Raw genomic sequence first — 20,990 nt, 5'->3', positions numbered from 1 at the left:
AGTGGCATAATTAATACTCTGCTGTGTGGTTGGTTTAGATAACAGTCCAAGGGGCGCGAGGTAAAAAAGCAACAGCTACATCTCAGTGGTGGCCAACTGCCCATCTCGAGTCCTTGTTTGTGCTACCTTGCCAGCTATCTTGTTAAGAGCTGGCAGCTGGTACAGTTCCCTGGTTGAGAAACGCAGACTGTGTGGGGGTTAAAACCATATTGTGAGTGGGCTAAATACATCATGTTCATAGAGTCCTTAATTTTCAGCTATCTCAAGTCTGGCATCAGCAAATGAAGATGATAAACGGTGCGTTACAAACCTCCCAAGATGTTCTGCTCTGCAAGGCTTCTGTTGCCCCTGTTGTAGAAGTGGTGACTTTTCCAGTCAGTGAGGCAGTTGCCAAGGTGACATCAGCTACAAGATCATGGCTTGCGGGTTCTCCTGCTCTGACACTTTGCTACTGGTAGTACACTTTCTTCATGCAGCTTTTAACCCAAGTATTGCACTGAGGCTTTGTGCAAAGCACCTGTCGTGATCTTTGCCGATAAACTAACAGAATAAGTGATTTTTGAATTGTTGAAAAGCCCTATTCTTAAAGGCAGGCTGAAAGTAAAGGTTTTAGCCTCAGAAGCTTTGCAACAATGTTAGCTTTCTCTTTAAAAGTTGGAAAGCTAAAAGAAAAAAAATCATCAGGAAATAAGCTATAGAACTATAAGGATTCACGTGGTTGTGGCAATCTTCTAACGTAATCTTGGCCATCTAAAAGTTGGATGTATCTAAGCTAATCACTGAAGCTCACGCTGCAGTCAGCTAAGAAAGGAAAGCCTTCAGAAGGCAATTCTTGGGCAATTTGTCTGAATTGTTAGTTGCATTACGAAAAAAAAAAATCCATTAAGTAATCAATGGCAAAACCAGATTTTTTTTTGTCCTCTGATTTCTTAATACATTTTCTTTGGAGTCTAACCATGCTGGATGGTTTCTTAAAGGATTACGAGTTCTGCTAATGGATGTAATAACTTCACAAGTGGTTAACCTCAAAGAAGGAATGCCTGTCTTTGTATGCGTTGGTTATAAGCATATGTTGTCTTCAGGACTATGGCTGTAATTGTGACCAGATGAATTTGAGTCCTAGGAAACACAGCTAGAAGCCTTACAGCTCAGCTCATACATCTGGAAACATTAGGGGTTAAATCTTTTGCTAGATGGTGAAAGTTTTGCCAGGACCTTAAACAGGGCCAGAAATCCATCTGAAGGTGTCTATATGGGTAGGATTGCTACCCAGGTAGGGATTGTGAATCCCCGATTGACTTCTGTGATCAATTTTCACTGTCTTTTAAATGTGCAAATAAGGTGAATGGTGTGGAAGGTCTTATTTCTTTCAAAACTTAAGGGTGTAAAGTTTCAGAGATTGAGAACAATGTAGCCCTGTGGAGATACCAGGGGACAAGCATCAGGGTTCCAGGAGTCCCTTCTTTTCTAAAAAACTATGGATGCAAATACATCCGCGCATTAGAGCAGGAATGCACTTTTGAAATTAATGTCCTGAGAAATAAGTCTCTGAGTAACAAACCACTGCTGAAGTGCCTCTTGTTCATTCCTTGCAGAGTAAGGCAGTTGTTCTGTGTTTGATACTGCACTTACTGCACTTCAGTTTGCATCTCAGAGCACATAAACTGATTTTGTTTGGGATAAAACTGAGTCAGAATGAGCTCCAGGAGCTCATTTAATGTACTCCAAGTGCTAATGCAAAATCAGTCTGCAGGATCAGATTGGAGATAACTGGAAGTAAAAGCCGCAAAAAAGTAGTGTGAAATCTATGCCCTTAGCGCCAAGTATTTCACCCTACAGCTCTGCTCCTATTGGTAAGGTTTTACACTGCTTGCTAATGTGAACTTAGGATATAGCATCTTGACCAACTTGTTACCAATTTTTTAAATGTAACATAATCCTCAGTACGTTTTTACAGAAAAAAATACAAGGGAAAATATAAACATCATAGCATAATGTTAAAAAAGTTAAGAGAAGACATCAATGTACGTCTCCCTTAGATAACAATAGAAACAAATAGTGCTTTCTTAATAGAAAATACTCTTAAAGGAAGTAGGTTACTGAAATGTGTTGGTTTCTTTAACATCAGTTCTATAGAGATACAGTTGGTGAAAGGGAGCCATAAAATTAAAGAGCTTTTGCCCTCACTCATCCCAAAAATCCTTGAATAGGTACTTTTCTGACAGTAAATATTTTGTAAAATGTTGAAAATATTTTCTCAGCAGTGATATATTAAGGTTTATCAGTCCACTGCAGTAACACATCTAGAAATATGTGTAAGACTTCCTTGAAGTTTACATTTTTATTTATTGGAAGAGGTCATGCTATAGGAACGTCTTGATTAGTTGTGCCATTACTTCAAATCAGCACTTGGTGATTTCATCTCATATCGCTCAGGGGCATTCCTATGAAATGAGAAATAAGTCTGAGTAACAAACTGCTGAAGTGCCTCTTGTTCATTCTTCGCAGAGTAAGGCAGTTGTTCTGTGTTTGATACTGACAGGGAAGGTGGGATAGACAGATTGCGATCCTACTGATATGTTTTATTGTATAAAGTCATTTATCTTGAATATTAAATGTGGTTTTTAAGCTTTGTTGCAGACATTTCCCTCTGGGAAGACAGAACTAAGTGAAACTGCTAGGAAAGAGTCCTGAAACAAACAAATAGCAGCCCTAGAAGTAATGAAGGAGGGAGCCAAAAAGCAGCATGGGAAAATAACCTGAAAATGTGTGAGTGTGTGTGTAGGTTATTTAGTAATAACAATAAATACCTGCATAGAAGCCCTGTGTGATCAGGAGTGTGTGCTGTAGAGTTTGGGGAATTAAGTTAGACTCCCTGTAAGAGGGGAGCATCTACACTAACACAGCATATCAGTGACAGGGGAAATAGAGTATTGGTACAACGTTATTTTTGGCTGTGATTCGGTTGCCTTAACTTAGGTGTGAAGAAGACATGCAAGCCTAAGTTAGTTGCCATAGTCTTTCTGGAGGGGGATTCACCTCGTTTGAAAATAGATCAGACGAAGGATCCTCTGGAGGTGTTGTGTTCCTTCTATTGACTATAAACAGAGCATCAGATGACTCTCTCTCAGATGTCTAACTGGGCGTCCGGAGTTAAATGAGATGTGATTCATCTTGCTTTATTAAGGTAACTGAACTAAATGTCTCGACACAATTCCTTCGACTTGAAACAGAGGACAGAACTGACCGGTATGCCTCAGGATCCCGTGAAGGTGCTCTAGTGGTGCAAAACTATCCTAATATTCAAAGAGCGGGCAGTGTGCTCCGGAGCTGAGATTCAAAGCAGAGCTCCTGGTCCAAGGGCAGCAGAGCTCCTGGTCCAAGGGCAGCAGACCTGTCTGGTGAGCTGGAGAGAAAGGATGTCTTTTTGCTGAGCTGTGTTTCTTGATTCATTACGCTCTTTTAGGCCAAGTTTTAGTTGGCATTACAGGCATGAATATTTATAGAAACTAATTCTCCCTGTGGGCTCTTGGGTTTGTCAGCTGTGAAATGAAATGAAAGAATTATCTTTAATTTACTTTTGAAAATGGGGGTGGGTATACGATACAGTAATTTTGTTCTCTTGCTATCTGAACCAGGGGCCTCTTGTGAACAGAAGGTACCATTTTGCAGAACTGTATGGTGGTTTTGTGGTTGTGTGGGTGATGGAAACAGCACCACTAAGCAGTTTTGAAGAGAAAAAGTATTACTAGCTGCATAACTGAAACTTGAGCTGGTCAAGTTCCACAGCACAAGGCCAGTTTATTTTCTAATAAAGTACTTTGAATGGAACAGCTGTAGGGAAGAATTTGGCCTATGAAGTTTAATGATTAGTTGCTGTTTAATTGCTAGCTGCTTCTGAGGACAGAAACTTGCCACCAGAAATGCTCCTTTCTCTCTGATACTTGCTGTGTTGTTTCCAGTTCACCGCAGTGCAAATATTTACCTGGCTAAAAATTATATCCCCTATATAAAAATTATATATGGTGGAAACATCAGGTGCATGTTGCTAAATCTTGTCCCAAATTATAAGGTACCTGAGTTCAGCATGAGGAATAAGATCTCAGCTGATAGGTGCATGGATTTTTTTAGGGTATCCACTGCCAGAATCTCAAATGTCACTGAAGGGGATAGAACTGAAGTAGAGTAGATTGGGCAGATCTGGGCTTTCCCCTCCTAAATAACTCATCTCTGATCTCTGCAATTTAATTGTCCAAGTCTCTCTGAATGGAGGCAGCTGTATTAGTTTACCACACTACATGTGTGCTCAGAGGTTGGCACCAGCATTCACTTTTTTTCCAGAAAGATTGCAAATTCTCCCAGTATTCAATCCAGGCTATTGATATGAATATGCTTGGAGCTAAGACTGATTGAGGGTGGCCACAGGCCTTTGGGAGCTGCAGCTCCAAACAGCTGCATTAAGTTCTTCAGTGACACTGAAACAGGCACTAACTTTCAAGTGATAATCCTTTCTTTTCAGGAATTTGTCTTGAAAAAAAATAAAATTCTCCTAATCCTGCCAATTTCCATTGTTTGTAACATGCTTTTGTTTGTGTCTGTGTGAATTATGCTGGTGTCAAATTTGCAGCCCTGCCACAGTGAGTCACTGCCAGTCTTGGTAACAGAAACAGAGAGTCACAGTCCCTTTGTGGGTCTGTGCCTTTATGAAAGAGGGAGGTAAATGTCTCAAATATTTCAAAATCTACTTGTCTGCATCCCATTTCCAAAACTTGTCCACTGGATAAGGCAGTCTTTGCCAAAGGTTAGCTGGACTCAGCTTCCCCAGAGCTGGCGAGAGAGCTGTAATGCTGCATTAATGTTGCCGTGAACTGGTATTTCCACATATCATAATGCTGTGCAACTGAGACGTATCGTGGGCTGAGGAGCAGAATAACCATGGTCGCTTACGGCTACGTGAGATTGGGTGGGGAGGTGGGGTGACCTGACTGCATTACTTCAATTTCCAGTGCAGGCTCAGTAAGCAGCCGTGCTGTCGAAACACGCAGCACTGCTGGTAGCGTTACCTAAGAGGGATTGCACAGAGGAGGATATTCAGGTTCCAAACGTTTTAATGAAAAGACCTTGCTGGTATTAGCTGAGTGCCCAGCATCTGTCTCCGTGTCTGCCGTGCTTTCTATTGATTTTTCAATGAAGTGAGTGAAGTCTTCATAAAGTTTTTCTTGCTTTGTTTTCCTGGCTAGACTCCAGAGTCTCAAAGGCAACAGTAACCCTGTCTTAAACTTCTGGGCGCTTGGGTGGGAAGGGAGTGTTGGGGTTGGGGCTTTTTTGGTGGTTGTTGGGTTTTTTTTTTTACACTGTTGCTCTACTAAAGCACATGGATAACACAAAACGGGTCACGCATAAACCAGACCTGATGCCTTCCTTTAAAGAAAATTGCCTTTGGGTTACACAATGTCTGACAGCACCCAGAAATGTAACATGAATGAAATTCTTGTCTAAAAATTTGGGAGGCAAGATACCGCATTACCCAAGTCCAGTTGAGAGCTGAGTATGTTCATGACTTCACTTGTCTTACCATGTGACTTTCATCTTACTCTTTTAGTTTCCACATGCATGATTTGGAAGTGTAGGTAAGTAGAGCATACTTCTAGATATATAGAATGGCTGGTCACCTAAGCAGTTAAACTTTACGCAATTTAATGATAAAACAAATGTCTGCTATTTGAAACTGAAGAGTTAGTTGTCTGAGAAGGAACGAATAGTGAAATGACTCACTGTAGGGTTTTTTTTCTCTCCGCTTTCTCTTGCTCTTTCTCTCGCTCTTTCGCGCGCGCTCTCTCTCCCCCCCCTCCCCCGAGTATTGATTTGGTGTAGCCAGCTAAATTATTCTACATCCTCAAAACATGGAATTTTGAAAGATCAAATCACATTCCTATTTCTGTGTGAAAACTGGAGATTTTTTTCATGCACCTATAAATAGCAGTTTGGTTAGTTTTAGATTCTGTATACCATGTGCAAGTACATATACCTACAACACTTGTGTACCACTGGCTCAAGTTAGGCATACGAGGAGCTGCCATCACAGAAGCTTCCCCAGCAAACAGTTTGGTCTACGGGGAACCTTTTCCCCAGGGCATCTGCACAGCTCTGTCAGGGTACCTGATATGCAGTGCTCCGTGCTATTCCAGTTTTGACAGTTTGCTTTGACAATAATGCCCCAACCATTGAGTGATTAGCCATTGTCTGTGTCTTTTTTTTTTTTTTTTTATTCTTAATCATTCTGTTTTATGATCTGCTGGTTGATAGCCTCGCAAATGCACTGGTGCAATGGCTGTTTGTTTGAGCCATTCCAAGCACTGTGAAACCAGGGACTGTGCCACACTCTCTGGGAGCTAATTCATATGAATTTCAAAGTATAATACTGCATATTTGTCAACACCCTGAATGCTTCATAACTGGGCATTTGTGTCAGATTGAAAGATGAGCATCTCATGGAAGCCATACGATAATGTTGGTATCAACTACTTGATGCTATTGAGCACGCGGTGCAACTGGTCCTTCTTCCTGCTGTTGATACTCAGACTTGCAATGGCTCCTCTTGTAGCTTCCTCAGCAAAATACCGAGTGTAATAAAATATGAGTGATTTGCTGCCTCTATATGCCACAGGGGTCCGCCTCTCACCGTGTACCCCTGCAGCACTTACATGATCTCATGTAGATAGATGGCAACGTATCTTGGATTCCTCTTCTGGAATGCACAAGGTTGCCTGCTGTCTCACAGGCACAGCTAACTATCAAAGGGGTAGTACCATAAAGATGAGCAGCTGCTGCTGCTCACTGAACCAGACAATGCCAAAGTGTTGGTAGTTAGAAAGCAGAGTGTTCTGAACTTCATTTTCAGCAAAGGGCTCTACCCCTTTGCACCAGAAGAAAGCCACCTCTTGTGTTCTGTTCCTTGTGAACTTCCAGAGATGAGTAAGCAACACTCAGGAACTAATATTACCTCTACTGTCGTCTTACTAACCCTACTCTCTAGGTATGGACCTGCTGACAGAGATACTACAAAACAGGTTCTTTTTTTCTCCCCTGAAACATGTTTTATTTTTACTAGCACCACTTATTAGTGTATGTTAGTAAAAAGAAAACAAACAAAAAAAACCCCCAATAAACTCAAAACCAAACATCAAAAAATGAAGGATTTTCTAATACCTTCTGTTCTACGTCATGCTAGCATACCATGCGTTCTTATTTCATGTTTTGACAATTAGACAAATACAATTAGACACAAATGTATTAGACAATAGTGTTGCAAACATACTATTTTGTACTGTGTATGAATTTGACTTGTCAAGATCTTTGTTTCTACTTCATATATAGTTTTTTTGTAATAGTATATAAAATACTGTGTCCCTTTAAATTCAATCTTTGCTCAAGCATGTTGGTTTTTTTTCTAGAGTTGCTTTCCATTTTCTTGAAACAGGAGTAGTCATGCTAAAGGAACAGCACCATCAAGTCTAATGGGCCTATATTTAGTGTGTCTAAAATAGAGCGTGACAACAAACCTGGTGTTTGTGGGTTGCCCTGAAGGGCTGCAGTGTCCTGGCATCACTCTAAGTTGCATAATCTCAATTGACTTTCCAGACACTGGAAACGAGGAAGACCAGTCGGATCATCCAAAGAATTTTCTGCCAGGGCAGGCTTGTTCCCTGTGATACCTCTTGCAGAGTATTGTTTTTTGTCTGGGTTTAAATAATCCAATCAAGCAGGACTTCCTTAAACTGGGAGACACCCTCACATTTTAAGGTTGCCTTTATATATAACCATCAAACAGGATCTCCCTTATAATGAAAATCCCTTTTTAAACTCTTTTCCTTGGAAAAGTGCTGCTGATAGAGCTTAGAAGTTATAAAAGATGTTACATAGAAGTACAGTTACATAGAAGTTATTTTTTTTTTATATATATATATATATAGTTGTTAGTTATATGGAAATACAGAGAAGGCTTCAACAGAAGGTGGCTTTCTCACTCAGTGTTCCTAATCTCCCTTTCCAGCCAACATTCAGCACAGGAAAACTTCATTGCTTTCTTTCAGGGCTGCATCGCTTCCTCAATGGTCCTTGTCTTCCTGATGCTTTCACAGTTGGATTCTGTTTTTCCCTCACTCTGAATCTGTTCTCCTGTTCTGTGCGTACTCACAGCTCAGCTAGATGAATGGTCATCCTCTCTGTAGGCATACAGCCTCCAGTGAAGCATCTCTGTCTACAGAATCCAGTTTCTCCCTTGTCTTGAATGTGGCTAGTGTTTGAGGGCTTGACTTCTTTCTTTCTTTCTTGGGTTTTTTTTTTTCTTCCCCCAGCTTTTTTAGTCCAAAATGAGTTTAACGGATACTGATTGATGGCAACTAATTATACCCACCATTTTCAGTGAAGATTCTTCTCCTAACTTCTAGCATGAACTTAGTTGTAATTCAGAAGATAAAGCCCTGATTTCATTTGTGCAATTGAAACCAGTCCTGAGGCACAGGAAGAATTATGCTGGCTCTTCTTTTACTAACGGAGGCAGGATCAGTTTTTTGGGTTGTACAGTGAATACTGGTAAAGCCATAGTTTGTTGCAAGGCGTATAGGCAATGCTGGAATGTTAGTACCTGGCAGAACAGGATAGCAGTTCATCTAAGCCAGGATGTGTGTTTACTAGAAGAGTGGTTATCATCCAGCACAGTATTCCAGTAAACTTATGATCGCTTACTCGCTTCCCTGGTTCTTTTGTAATTAGTCCCAGTTTAGAAGAGGGATAGGTACAGACAGGGCTTTGTGATCAGTGTTCACCTCTTGACGGCTGTCTTCAGTGATGTCAGGCTGCAACGACATAGTTGGTTCAAGGGTGATTAATTTTAGAACATTATGCTTTTTACGTCAGTGAGACAACTTAAAACCACACCTTGATCATCATCTACAGCAAGTAAAGTACAATAGCTTTTGGAGGGTTTGGTAAACGGAATACATCTGGGTAGCTTGTCTGTGCACAATTTAGACAAGAACATATGAAAGCATCAATATCAGATGTGCAAACCAGGGTGCTCAGTGGGAGCTCTCTCTTTGTATGATTCACTTTTTCAGGTCTGAAAGAAGAAAACAGGTTTTAAACACAGTTCCCTCCCCATACTATGGATCGGAACGTCACTTATTGTAGCATTACGTTGTGCAATGGTTGTGACTATTGCAAATTCACCATCCTGAAGCAGAGAAAGTCTGTGACATGTGTAATGGTCAGGTGTGGAAGTCTAGGATCGAGGTGCTGCATTGGAGTTCTGCATCGTGGAGGCCTTGAGAAGACAAGGAGGAGTGGTAAGGACCGTGCACCCACCCTCTCCTAAGGGGATGCTACCAAACTCTCCCCCCTTACTGCATTTAGATTTCATGTTGCCTACTGTTATTACCAACAGAATTTTGTTGAACAAAGAAAAACCTGATCTGTAAAGTGATTCTGAATTGGTCTAGCCCTTGGGAAAGTCAAACCCTTAAATTAGTATTTTGCTTATCTTTCCTCCTATTTGTGCAATACTGACTGGAAAAAAAACCCAACAGATTTTAGAGATGCAGATGTTCTGCTAAACAAATTGGCATGTTGCCTCTTTCCTGTGATCTTTTCCTAGTCTAGTTTTAAAGCACTTTTGCTCTATATGGTAAGAGAAGCATTTGACCGATCTTTGTGTCAGATTCTAGTTTGAGTTGGAAGGCTGGCAGTTTGGGAAATTATCCTTCAAGTTTTAATGCAATTACATGACTGGAGGCTTCAGTTACACTTTGAATGCATCATGGACCCACAGCGAGCTATATTTAAAGTCCTGAAATGTAGAGCTTCTACTTTACTGTTGTGACTGGGGATGTAAACTATCACTGCCAAACATTTTGTCTAGCATGCTCCCTTGGTTTCTGCCTGTTATACATTACTTTTAATTGTTTAAAAAAAAAAAAAATTAAATTCCCATTCTTTTTCTGTATTGCTGCTCTTCTACAGTGCCTTTCTACCTTTCTCAGGTTCTTGGGAGTACAAGGAATAGAGGAAAACGTTGTACAATTTTCCTCCAGTATCAGGTTTTGAATCCCTCTAAACAGTATCTTGTCTGACTGGCTCTCGTTATGAGGCATCCAGAACCCATGAAGTATTTCTAAGACATGGCCTTCGCAGAAGGAGAGAGACCATTGCTTTCTGAACTGCCTAAATATCCTGGTATTGCCTGCAGGAGAGCACCTCAGGTGTTTTCTCTTTGTCTGTCTGGAAAAAAGAGGAGCTTCTGTGGCAGATAAATTGTGGTGTAGAGAAAACAGCAGCTGTTGACCTTTCAGATATTAGCCTTGACACAAATATTCCTGAGGGAGATGCTTATGACTTTCTTACCAACACATCCCCTACAGGCTCTCTTCTCCTACTGTCAGGCAATGTGAGCTTCCAGCAAAGCCGAGATGTGTATTTGTGGGACATGGTTTTATGTGTGGTTGTTGGGTTCTTGTGGCCGAGAGAAAATAAGGGCATTCCAGGTGACCTCAGCTTTAACACTGCTTCTGCCACTGACTTGCAGTGTGGATTTAGACAGACCACTTCGTATCTGTTGGAATATTTGGTTACAGCCATTAATTAGTGTGGCTGCACTGGCTCCTGTGCTCAGGGGGACCCCCACCATTTTTCTGTCATCCAAGGTGCCAGATGGCTCTAGTCATCTTCAGTACCACACTCTGCCTCACTCCATCTCTGTCTAAAATTGCCAGGGGGAGGTAGTAACGACCTACCTTGTAATGGCACAAAGTGGATTTGACCAGGCTCTGAGGACAGAGTACTATCAAGGCTCTTGTTACCGTTCACTTAGGTGTAATCTGTAATGGGCACAGCCATCATTGCTTCCAGAGAGGCTGCAGGCGTTTCACAAGGGACGTCCGTTTGGCTCCCTTTGAGCCCTAATTCTTCCTTACATATTGAGAGCTTTCATAGAAGTGAGTGTTACATGCACCAGGTAGTGACTGAGCTTCTTAAGCTACATCTGAAGTCATGGAGCTCATGTAATAGCACATATGAATCAGAGTAAGTAAAACTGGTGTAAGTTCTAAAACCTGGTGTTACCAGAGATTTTCTCGGGGCAATTTATAAGCTGGAGGAGCTGTATACATGGAGAAAATAGGATTGTTGATATTAAGAGTGCAATAATCGAATAACCAAATATTACTTTATTCCTGTCATCATCTAGGTCATTCATAAGGTAATCTTACCTCGGGCATTTAGGCAGAGGCTGGTGCAATGATTTTTTAGTAATAATAATAAAATCCAAATCCAATTCCTTTATTTCATTGTGTTTCTCAAATTTGGGGTTTTTCCTGTCATTTATCACTAGGTTTTGTTTTTGCTGTGGCACCCTGAAGTACTTGGGACTTTCTTTTGATGCTTGAGAACAGATTTCCAATTTGGAGTTTGTTTATTATTCAGGTCATGATGTGCTGATGGTCAGTGCTTGTTACAGGCCAAGTTGAGAGGAAGAGCCATGAGCTCTCTCTCACTTGGAAATTTGCCCAAGGCAGCAATCATTCCTCAGTTCATCCTACTAGAATTGTTTCATCTGTACAGGTTTGCCAAACAACGTGGTCAAGATAAAATTACGTATTTTTCCTTGAGATTTTCCTGGTGTTAGTGAAACTTGATTGTTACTACAAAAGCCATGGTCAGAGTCTTTCCTTTTTTACTGTCCCTTTGGCTTAGTTTCATTTTCTGCTACGTGGAACTTACCAGCTTGTCTAGTTGTTTTCCCTTCCATGGTCTCCTACAATAATCAAATGCATTGTGCAGTAACCAATTAATGTGTAGGTCCCTGGGATTGTAAGGGAATGTATGAGCAAGAAAAACAGTATCACTGTATAGATTATGGGATTTTTTCATGGGGCTGCCATGTAAGGCAATATACTTAGTCTATAAATTTAGCACAAACTTGCTATTGATACTACATTTGCAAGACAAAACCTGAATTTAATCCTCTCAATTTTTATTCTATTTTTTTTCTCCTTCTGTTTTTCCATGTAACTATAATCTAGTAACTCTGGATAGTGGTGATAAAGCCTACTGCAGCATGCATCATATGTATATAACTTGAAGCAATTGGAGAAATGACCCTTAGTGCTTAAAATGATTAACTGTGCTAAGCTGTTTCTTTTGAGCGGAGTTGAAATGTACTGAGAAACAATGTTCGAGTTTGCTGTCCAAACACATGAGTAATTAAATACTTTGAATGGTATGTTTACAAAAACACCTTTCCATTACAGATACTTCTAAAGTGTCTCAATAGTGCTATGAACCATTACTACTGTTGGTGTTTGTACTCACGTACTTTGTAAAAGTCCCACCTAAAGTGGGGGCTCATTGTACAAGGTTCTGGGCGTGAGACTTCTGGCACAAGATAATTATGTCACTTGCTCAAAAATATGTTTTTGGCTTAGCAAAATAAAGGGAGAAGGATGGTGATATTCCTTTTCATCTGTTGCTAGAGCGGAGCTGTACAAAAAGGCAGATAGGTAAGCATGTCACAAAAAGAAATGGCTATAAACTGCAAATTTACATAGATTTGAAATGAGAGAAGGTTTTAGTTGTCAAAGCAGTGTTGTCATTTTAGAATGAACCTTCATCAGTTTTAAAAAGGGATTATGTAATGTGGTTGATCAAAACATTAGGAGGACTAAACAGGCAAGGAGTTTTGTTCCAGCTCCATGATCTCTGTCTGCCCTTTGGAGAACTGGAAATAACTGTCACCCACTTGTCACTCAGGTTTACATGTCCCACTGTGAAACTGTAATGTAAAAAAGGGACACCTGAAGCAGAGACTTCAGCTTCTCAGAGTTTTGTTGCCTCGTGGTCTAATCACTGCGCTGGACTTGATGGTAAGGATCGTTGGGGTCAGCATGTATAACATCTGCTTTACCTTGTATTTACTGTGTAATAGTAACAAACTTTTGATTCACATTTTTTTACCAAAAATCTGATAAATTAGTTCACTTTTTTTTTAACCAATTCAGCACCAAAAGCTTAATGCACATAACAACACAAATCCAGAAGTAACAAAATCTAAACTGATACAAATCCCATTCATGTAGAGGGGTGTAATGCTGTCGTGGCCTGGGAATATCTTGTTCCAAGAAGTGTGTTTACAGCTCCTTTTGCTTGGGCTGTACAGCATAAAATTTTGCTTTAACTGTAGCTCACTTGGAGTGTAGAGGATCCATTTGTTCCCTTATTCCTTGTAGGCTCCGAAATCCGTTTCTCTAGGAATAGCCATGAATGTTTGAGAAGTGTGAAGGACAGGGAGAAAAACTCCAAAATTCGCTTGCAGAGTATTTGCTGCAGTGTTTAAATAGCGGGTGCTGATTGCTTTGCTACAGAGAGAATTCAGGTTTAGCCACAGTGTCAAATGGTTCCTCTGGAGACATGTGCCTCTGTAGTAGTTCTGTAAATTGCAGCATCATTGTGTTAACCGAATGAACAATGGCATTGGTATTGTGCTGGCTAAGGCTCCTTGGTTCACAGTGGGGTTGGCCAAGGTTTTTTTCTAAGGAGGATTTTGGAAAGTGAAGAGAGGTGAAAAATAATTTGGGGATGAAGCTGTATCTTTTCCACATAGTCTGCACAGGAGTTAGCTGTACATGATTCATAATTCTGTACAGGCATTTAGGTCAGTGGGTGGTATTGATGCTTTCTTGTGAAAGCTGAGAGAATGCAAAATTCTGTCTCTTTTTAATATTTTTTTTTTCATCCTAACATACGCATCCTCAGAGTGTCTCTATTCTGAGAATCTTTGACATTATGATCTACTCAGGCTGACTTTCCTCTCTTTCAGGCTGCTTGTCTAAAAGTTGTGATAACCCTGATAAGTCAAAACAATCTCCCTTATTTACCAAACTGGGAAGTCTGTAGAAAATTCCAGCCATGGGAAAGTTGTATAGCCGGAGTATGTGCTTCATGCTGCACTGCATAGTACTCTGATGCTTTTCTGGGCTCATGGTGCTCAATATCCATTTTAAGGTGTTTAAATTTTGCTATCTGGTACTGAGTGGATTTAGAAAAGTATGCCTGTCATGGGGCAGTAGGGTAGAAGAGCAAATCCATCCTAAAATAATAGTATAATTCTCCCGCATATCTGCACAGCTGAAGCAGTCCATTTTCTTGCCTTCTTTCATGGCTTTTTTCCCTTGACATTTAAAAAAAAAAAAAAAGGAGCTCTACTGGAGTCTCTGTGCATTAAGGGCAAGATAAACTGTTTTCTTTTTTCATTTCCTGCCATTTCATGTTTGGGAAAAGAAGACTTGGTTACAGGTATTTAAACAAGCCCAAAACAAACAGTTTAATTGGTCACACGAGGAAAGGAAGATACCAAGGTCATCCTCTCCTTCCCTCATATGGCATCCAAGTGACCCTAAACATCTGATTATTCTTTTTCTCTTAGCTTGCCTCTATGTTTAGCTTTGTAGTTTCTATTAACAGCACCCAAAATGGATGCTGTGCGAGGCAGGCAAAGGTATCTGCCCACACTGCGTGAAGGCAGACGTCCTGCCATGGGAGTGGAGGGACAGGGGTTGGGGCTCAAGTGCAGCTGTTCCTCCAGCATTAGGGAACTGGTTGTGTAACAAGGGAAGGATGTGCAGAGTGACTGGCTGTGGGGTGGCCATGGGCTCTGGAAAGTCTACGGGGAGAGGATCAATCTTCTAGCAAATTGCACTTAACCATCAGGATTGTCTCCAGGAATCCTTTTTTGTGTTTGCAGGGAACTGTACATTTTGTGTTCAATTCTGCTTGAAAAGATTCATCGTCAGACAATGAACACGGACCCATGAATTCTCTCTGGGTGTCAGGCTGGTTTGTGACTTCCAAACTTTTGACGTTTTCAGCTCTTTCACACAGCTCTTATTTGCTGACCTGCCTTCAGCGGACTAATAGCTTCGTGGCCCTGAAGAGAATAATCGTTGGAAGCCATTTAATGATCTACTTCCTGCAGAAAAAGCTTAAAGAGTGAATGCATTTAAATATCAGTCTGCTCTTTGGACCTAAATGTTGTTAATGTAAAGAGAAGTCTCAGTGAAGTATCTGTTCTTGTACACCAACATGAAGTTTCACCCCCAAAAAACCTCTAGTTAGGTGAGAGACAGCAGGCCAAGAGATGCCACTTAGAGCTCTTCAGAATAGCCAAGTCTGAGTTTTAGTATTTTCAAGTACTTGAATACCATGGCAACAAGAGCTTCAGAGCTTCAGATAATTGGGGACAGAACTCATACGCTTCCCTAGGAGGAGGCAATAGTCCTCTGAGAGTTTTGAATTGGTCTGCAAATCTGAGGCGGTCATGGGTGCTTGTCAAAGAGAATTTGTCTCCCCGGACGTGACCTTCCCAGTTACTAGCCAACAACCAGAGCACCTTGCAGCGCTCCGTTCCCTCTACCAGATTCCCAGATCTATGTGGGGTACATCCTATTGGAGTGCATCCTAATTAAAGTTGCTGCGTCTGTGAAAACATTTGCTGGGCTACAGCAAAATCATGCTTAACTCCAGACAAGATCTAGGATGTTGGTTTTTAAAATTAAAATGTGAAGTTCCAGTCAAGCAGCAGAGTTGAAAGTGCAGCTAGCTGAGAGGGCATCTCTTCATACTCGGACCATGATGAGAATCATGGGCAACCCATCCCGATCCCAGAACCATCTACATAAATGTTATTGATAATGAGACATGCAGCTTATTGCTTGCTCCTGAGAGGGGTCAGACATTGTAAGTAGCAAGATGAGCAAGGACATGCTGACATCTTGGAATTGGGATTACGTTACATCATAATCAAAATTTGCTAAACCTGGGAGAATCTCCTCATCACCTGTCTTGCTGGGGTTATGAGAGGCATGGCTCCCTGAGTAAGGAATAAAACATTGTTTTCGGTGATTGACTGTTTTAACATGAGGATGTTTGAAGACCCTCAGAAGCTTTAATCAAGGAGTTGCTCAAGTGTAGCCCTCCTCTAGACACAGGTGACATTCCTGTCTGAAAGGTGGCAGTACTTTGACAGTACTGTGCCTCTGGTACATAAATTGGTTTAACGTTCTGTATTATTAAAATGGTGGCACTCATTTCTCCTATTTAATTTTCTAAAAGACATAATTTACTCCTTTCTTATCTTAACAGCAGCACCTGAAAAGAAGAAAGTGCAAAGGAGGTGTTTCCCTCTATTGGCTCATCTTCACCATACCTCTCTCCCATTCTGCTTCCTCCTTATGATCCCCAAGTGAAGATGAGTAGCCTGCTGCGAATATGACGTCTCTGACTAGTGTCATTGCCTCCCACCAGTCTGAGTGGGTGTCCTTCACTGATGAGCTGCTCCTCCCTGTTAACCCACAAGGTAAGCTACCTCCGATTTTCTTTGAACCTTGTGAGACTTTCTTTGTTTGAATTATACCATCTACTGTCATATATCTATGTCGTGGTTTAATTTCAGTCAGCAACTAAGCACCACGCAGCCGCTCGCTCACTCCCCCCCACCCGGTGGGATGGGGGAGAGAATTGGAAGAGCACAAGTGAGAAAAACTCGTGGGTTGAGATAAAAACAGTTTAATAATTGAAATAAAATGATAATAATAATAATATGATAATAATAATAATACACAAAACAAGTGATGCACAGTACAATTGCTCACCACCCGCCGACCGATGCCCAGCCAGTCCCCGAGCAGCGGCCCCCCCGGCCAGCTTTCCCCAGTTTATGTACTGAGCATGACGTCACATGGTATGGAATGTCCCTTTGGCCAGTTTGGCTGTGCCCCCTCCCAGCTTCTTGTGCACCTCCAGCCTCCTCAGTCAGTAGAGCATGGGAAGCTGAAAAGTCCTTGGCTAGTGTAAGCATTACCTAGCAACAACTAAAACATCGGTGTGTTATCAACTTTGTTCTCATCCTAAATCCAAAACACTGTACCAGCTACTAGAAAGGAAATTAACTCTATCCCTGCCGAAACCAGGACAATCTAGCATCACAGAGCTTGTCTTCTAAGTGGAAGCAGTATGTGCGGAGGCTGAATTATCTCCTGCTACCGCTATGTAATGGGAGAATTTGGGCCAAAAATGTAAAATACTCTTCTAATGTGAGACTTCCTTCGCATAGATCCATTACAGGGTTTGGATCTGTCCTTCGAGATTCAAGGCAGTATCCAACTGACCATGGAGGAAGTCTCACCTATTATAATCATGGGCAAAACTATGCCCAGCGTTAGTCTAAAAACTACATTAGGTGAAGGAAAATTTTCTACCTACATTTAATGGCAAATTTTAGACATTTCAGTAAAAAACAATTAAGTAATGGTGAGTCCTACCAATCTTTCTATTTTGTCTCTATTTTAGGTAGCACTGAGGGGCCTCTGGAGAAATGTTTCTCTTCCTCAGACACCTCCTCAGAAGAGAACCACAATGCAGATGGAGAATTTCAAGATGTCTCCCACACAGAGCTGGAAGATGCAGCTGACCAACCCAAGGTGGATTCTGCTGTGCTTGGGAACCATGTGTGTCCCAGCGCTGATCTGTCGTCATCCATCAGTGCTTGGGTTCAGTTTGAAGATGCACCGTGGACCAGTGCTCCATCGACCCACCCCCAAGCAGGTGAGGCAAATGCATGAAAAGGTCCATTCCAGTAACATAACGGAATACAGTTAGAGGCTACAGGATTTTTTCCTTGTTCTTTGATTTCTCAAAGGTTGAACTTTGACTAGTTCATACAGTATTTTAACACAATTAATGTTATCAAAGTTTCAAAAAGGGCTCATAATTTTGTTCTGGGTTGAACTAGCGGTATTTTCTTTTTTGTAAAAAAACCGAAAGGCTTCTGTGATTCATTCCACCTATGTCTTGACCCTGGAGACTGCCAAAATGCATTCACAGGGAAACAGCATAGTGGTGTTTTCAGTAGTGACATTTCTTACGTACAGGTATGAACAGCCATCTAAAAACTGAGTTGTGTTTGCCTCTGTAATCTGGAACTGAAAGAATGGTGATCACTGTCCTCTGTGGTCATACTCTTTATCTGCTTATAGTCCCCATATGGTTTTTGCCAGAAGCTTAGTGAGACCAACTACTAGTGTGCCAGTGCCCATCGGTACTTTCTGCTGTCTTTTGATCCTATGATTTAGCAGCTGGAGAATTACAAAGACAACCAAAGTTGACCGTAATTCCAGGACTGCATGCACTTTTCTTCAAATGTAAAAGTTCTTTCTGACGTACTTTAAACGTGCATTCAAAGCCTCTGGCTTGCCTTCTCAGCTTATGCTAACTGACATGGCTATATGAGCTTCTAGCTTTTCTGTACGAACAGACTTCTGTCCCTCCTCGCAGAAGGCTGTGGAGTAATTGCCCAAGAAAACATTAGTTTACTCTTTCATGTTTAAATTGAGATTCTCTCTTAATAATGCCATTTTGTTACTGCTAGTTATTAAAGTAGTCTAAAGAGTTATAGCTTTACTCTGCTCACTGCAGAGTATTTACGAGCTAGTCCCACTCCTATTCTGGACCCTGTATTATAAATGGCCAGACCAGTGCAGCTGACAGCTTCTAAAGGGAAGGTCGAGGGGCAGAAGAGATGACGGCTCTTTGTCTCTGGCCCTCTACTCTGAGGGGCGTTTGACAGCAAAAGGTAGGATAAACTTCAGCCTTGTTGTTCTCAATTAATCTGCAGGTCACGTCTTTTTTCTATGGGTGGCAGCAAAGCTGGAGACTTTGTGTTATAACCACGATACGCTGATACGCTCAGTGGAAAGCCCGTGGTAACAGCAATTATTCATTTCCAGTAGCAAACAGCCCGCGAATAGCCAGATGGGGGGGAAGAGTATAAAGGCCAAGTAGGGACAGACGGATCCGTGTGAGAAAGATGGAGACGTCTGAAATCTGTTTCCTGTGCAGACAGCTGTGAAGAGCAATGTCCTGAAGGCTCAGCACCCCTAGCCGCGTTCCTGTTGGGGCTCCAGTGCTGTTAGGAAATTGTCTGTCTGTCTGTCCACGCTGAAGCAGCTGCACAACTGACTAGATAATTACCCAGGCTGACGGCCAGGCTGCCTGGAAACACATTTTGAAAAGGGCTTGCAAAGTGGCATTTCCAGAGTGCCGTGAGAGCGGAGAGGATGGGCCCTAGGAGAGAGAGAGACACTCTGTCTTACTCAGACCTTAGGGTGTCGTGGTTTAACCCCAGTCAGCAACTAGGCACCACACAGCCGGTCATTCACACACACACACCCCCCGGTGGGTTGGGGGAGAGAATTGGAAAAGCAAAAGTAAGAAAACTCATGGGTTGAGATAAGAACAGTTTAATACTTGAAATATAATAATAATTAATAATAATAATAAATTGTAATGGAAAGTAAAACAAGAGAGAGAGAGGAAAAAAAAAACAAACAGGGAAAGAAAAAAAAATTATGCAACTGCTCACCACCCGCTGACCGACACCCAGTCAGTCCCTGAGCAGCAATTGCTGCCCCCTGGCCAACTCCCCCCAGTTTATGTACTGAGCATGACGTCACATGGTATGGAATGTCCCTTTGGCCAGTTTGGGTCAGCTGTCCTGGCTGTGCCCCCTCCTGGCTTCTTGTGCACCTCCAGCCTTCTCAGTCGGTTGGGAAGGTGTTCTGCTCTTCCCAGAGCATGGGAAGCTGAAAAGTCCTTGACTTAGTATAAACACTGCTTAGCAACAACTAAAACGTCGGTGTGTTATCGCATTATTCTCATGCTAAATCCAAAACACAGCACTGTACCAGCTACTAGGAAGAAAATTAGCCCAGCCAAAACCAGGACACAGGTTCCCCCGAAAGCAAATCTTTGTCCCAAAGTGCTCACAGTCTAAAAAAATAGTAATTTAAGGACAACTGCCATGTAGTGGTTATCCTGTAGGAAATAAGTTTAAAAGAAAACCAAGGCTAATGCTGGACCCTTGTTGTCCTGGGAGAAGTGAAGACATTATTGGGGGAGCAGAAATTAGGGGGACTGATAGCAAGAAACAGGGCTGAAAACACAGGCAAAGAATTTGGAAGGTGAGAAGAAAGGTCAAAACCCGAGGTATAGCAATGAAAAGCACCCATTGTGAGCCATAGTGGAAATTATCTTTAATTAGAACATTCTTGTAAACCCTTCATTCTACCAGATTCAGGCAGAATAAATGCTAAGCAAAATCTTTCTTTCAAAATATTTCTGCTTTTCAGGTTTATGCATAGATAACTGACAGCTGCCAAAGCATGTGGATTTCTCCCTGGGAAGCAGCAACTCTTGAGCAAGGCCACAGAAATATTTAGTCACAGAAATGATGCATTGTGGTGCCGCCTTCCCCGTTTTCCTTTTGCTGGGAAAAGAAGAAATTTGATTTTTCTCATAGTTGCTATCAGGCTAGTCAAACTCGTCAAACTGATACTGCAAAAGTGAAAAATGAGATTTTGAGGCTCACCCAAATGTTCCTATCACAAACGTTACATAATCTGTAAATGATCACAGCCAGCCGGTGACATAATATTTGCATTTGTTACATAATGGGCCTCCAGCTCGCAGTCTCATATTCTGTCAGTGTTAGCTGCACTCTTGAATTCAATGAGCTATTCAGCAAAGCACCAAAATTAGAGCAAGGCAAGATCTGTTACATCATCTGTTCCACACACACACCCCCCACACCCCACCCCCCGCTTCTTCCCAAGAGCTTTGTCTGGTTTTAAATGGCTGAAGTAACTTGGACTCCTACCATGTCCCTTGCGAGGCTATCCCACAGTAAGGCAAATCTCAATTTAACCATTTTGTGCTGTTCTGTCTGAAAATAGGAAGTACGTGCAACACAAGATCAGCAGCTGAAAACTAGACCAACTGTGATGCTGTCCTAAAATCAGAAAAATCTGAGGTCCTGTGTGATAGGAAAGGAAATGATGCTAACAAGGTTGATTGTAATACAGTGTAGGGATTAAGGAACGGGTCCT

At 41.6% G+C, this 20,990-nt stretch overlaps 1 protein-coding gene across 3 annotated transcripts in view; it reads left to right on the top strand.

Moving 5' to 3' along the window:
• Positions 1-20,990, top strand: part of STON2 (stonin 2) — an 83,956-nt gene that overhangs the window by 2,207 nt on the left and 60,759 nt on the right. For 2 of the 3 annotated variants that reach the window (XM_076345228.1, XM_076345230.1), the window contains exons 2-3: positions 16,192-16,405; positions 17,398-17,652. In XM_076345228.1, coding sequence (XP_076201343.1) covers positions 16,318-16,405; positions 17,398-17,652 — 343 coding nt within the window. In that variant the 5' untranslated portion in view covers positions 16,192-16,317. The remainder of the gene's footprint in view (positions 1-16,191; positions 16,406-17,397; positions 17,653-20,990) is intronic. The other variant, XM_076345229.1, reaches the window with a different exon arrangement.

This window comes from Aptenodytes patagonicus, chromosome 7 (assembly GCF_965638725.1).
Source record: "Aptenodytes patagonicus chromosome 7, bAptPat1.pri.cur, whole genome shotgun sequence".
NCBI lineage: Eukaryota > Metazoa > Chordata > Aves > Sphenisciformes > Spheniscidae > Aptenodytes > Aptenodytes patagonicus.
The sequence above is the reverse complement of the archived record's forward strand: the minus strand, read 5'-3'. Positions and strand labels throughout refer to the sequence as shown.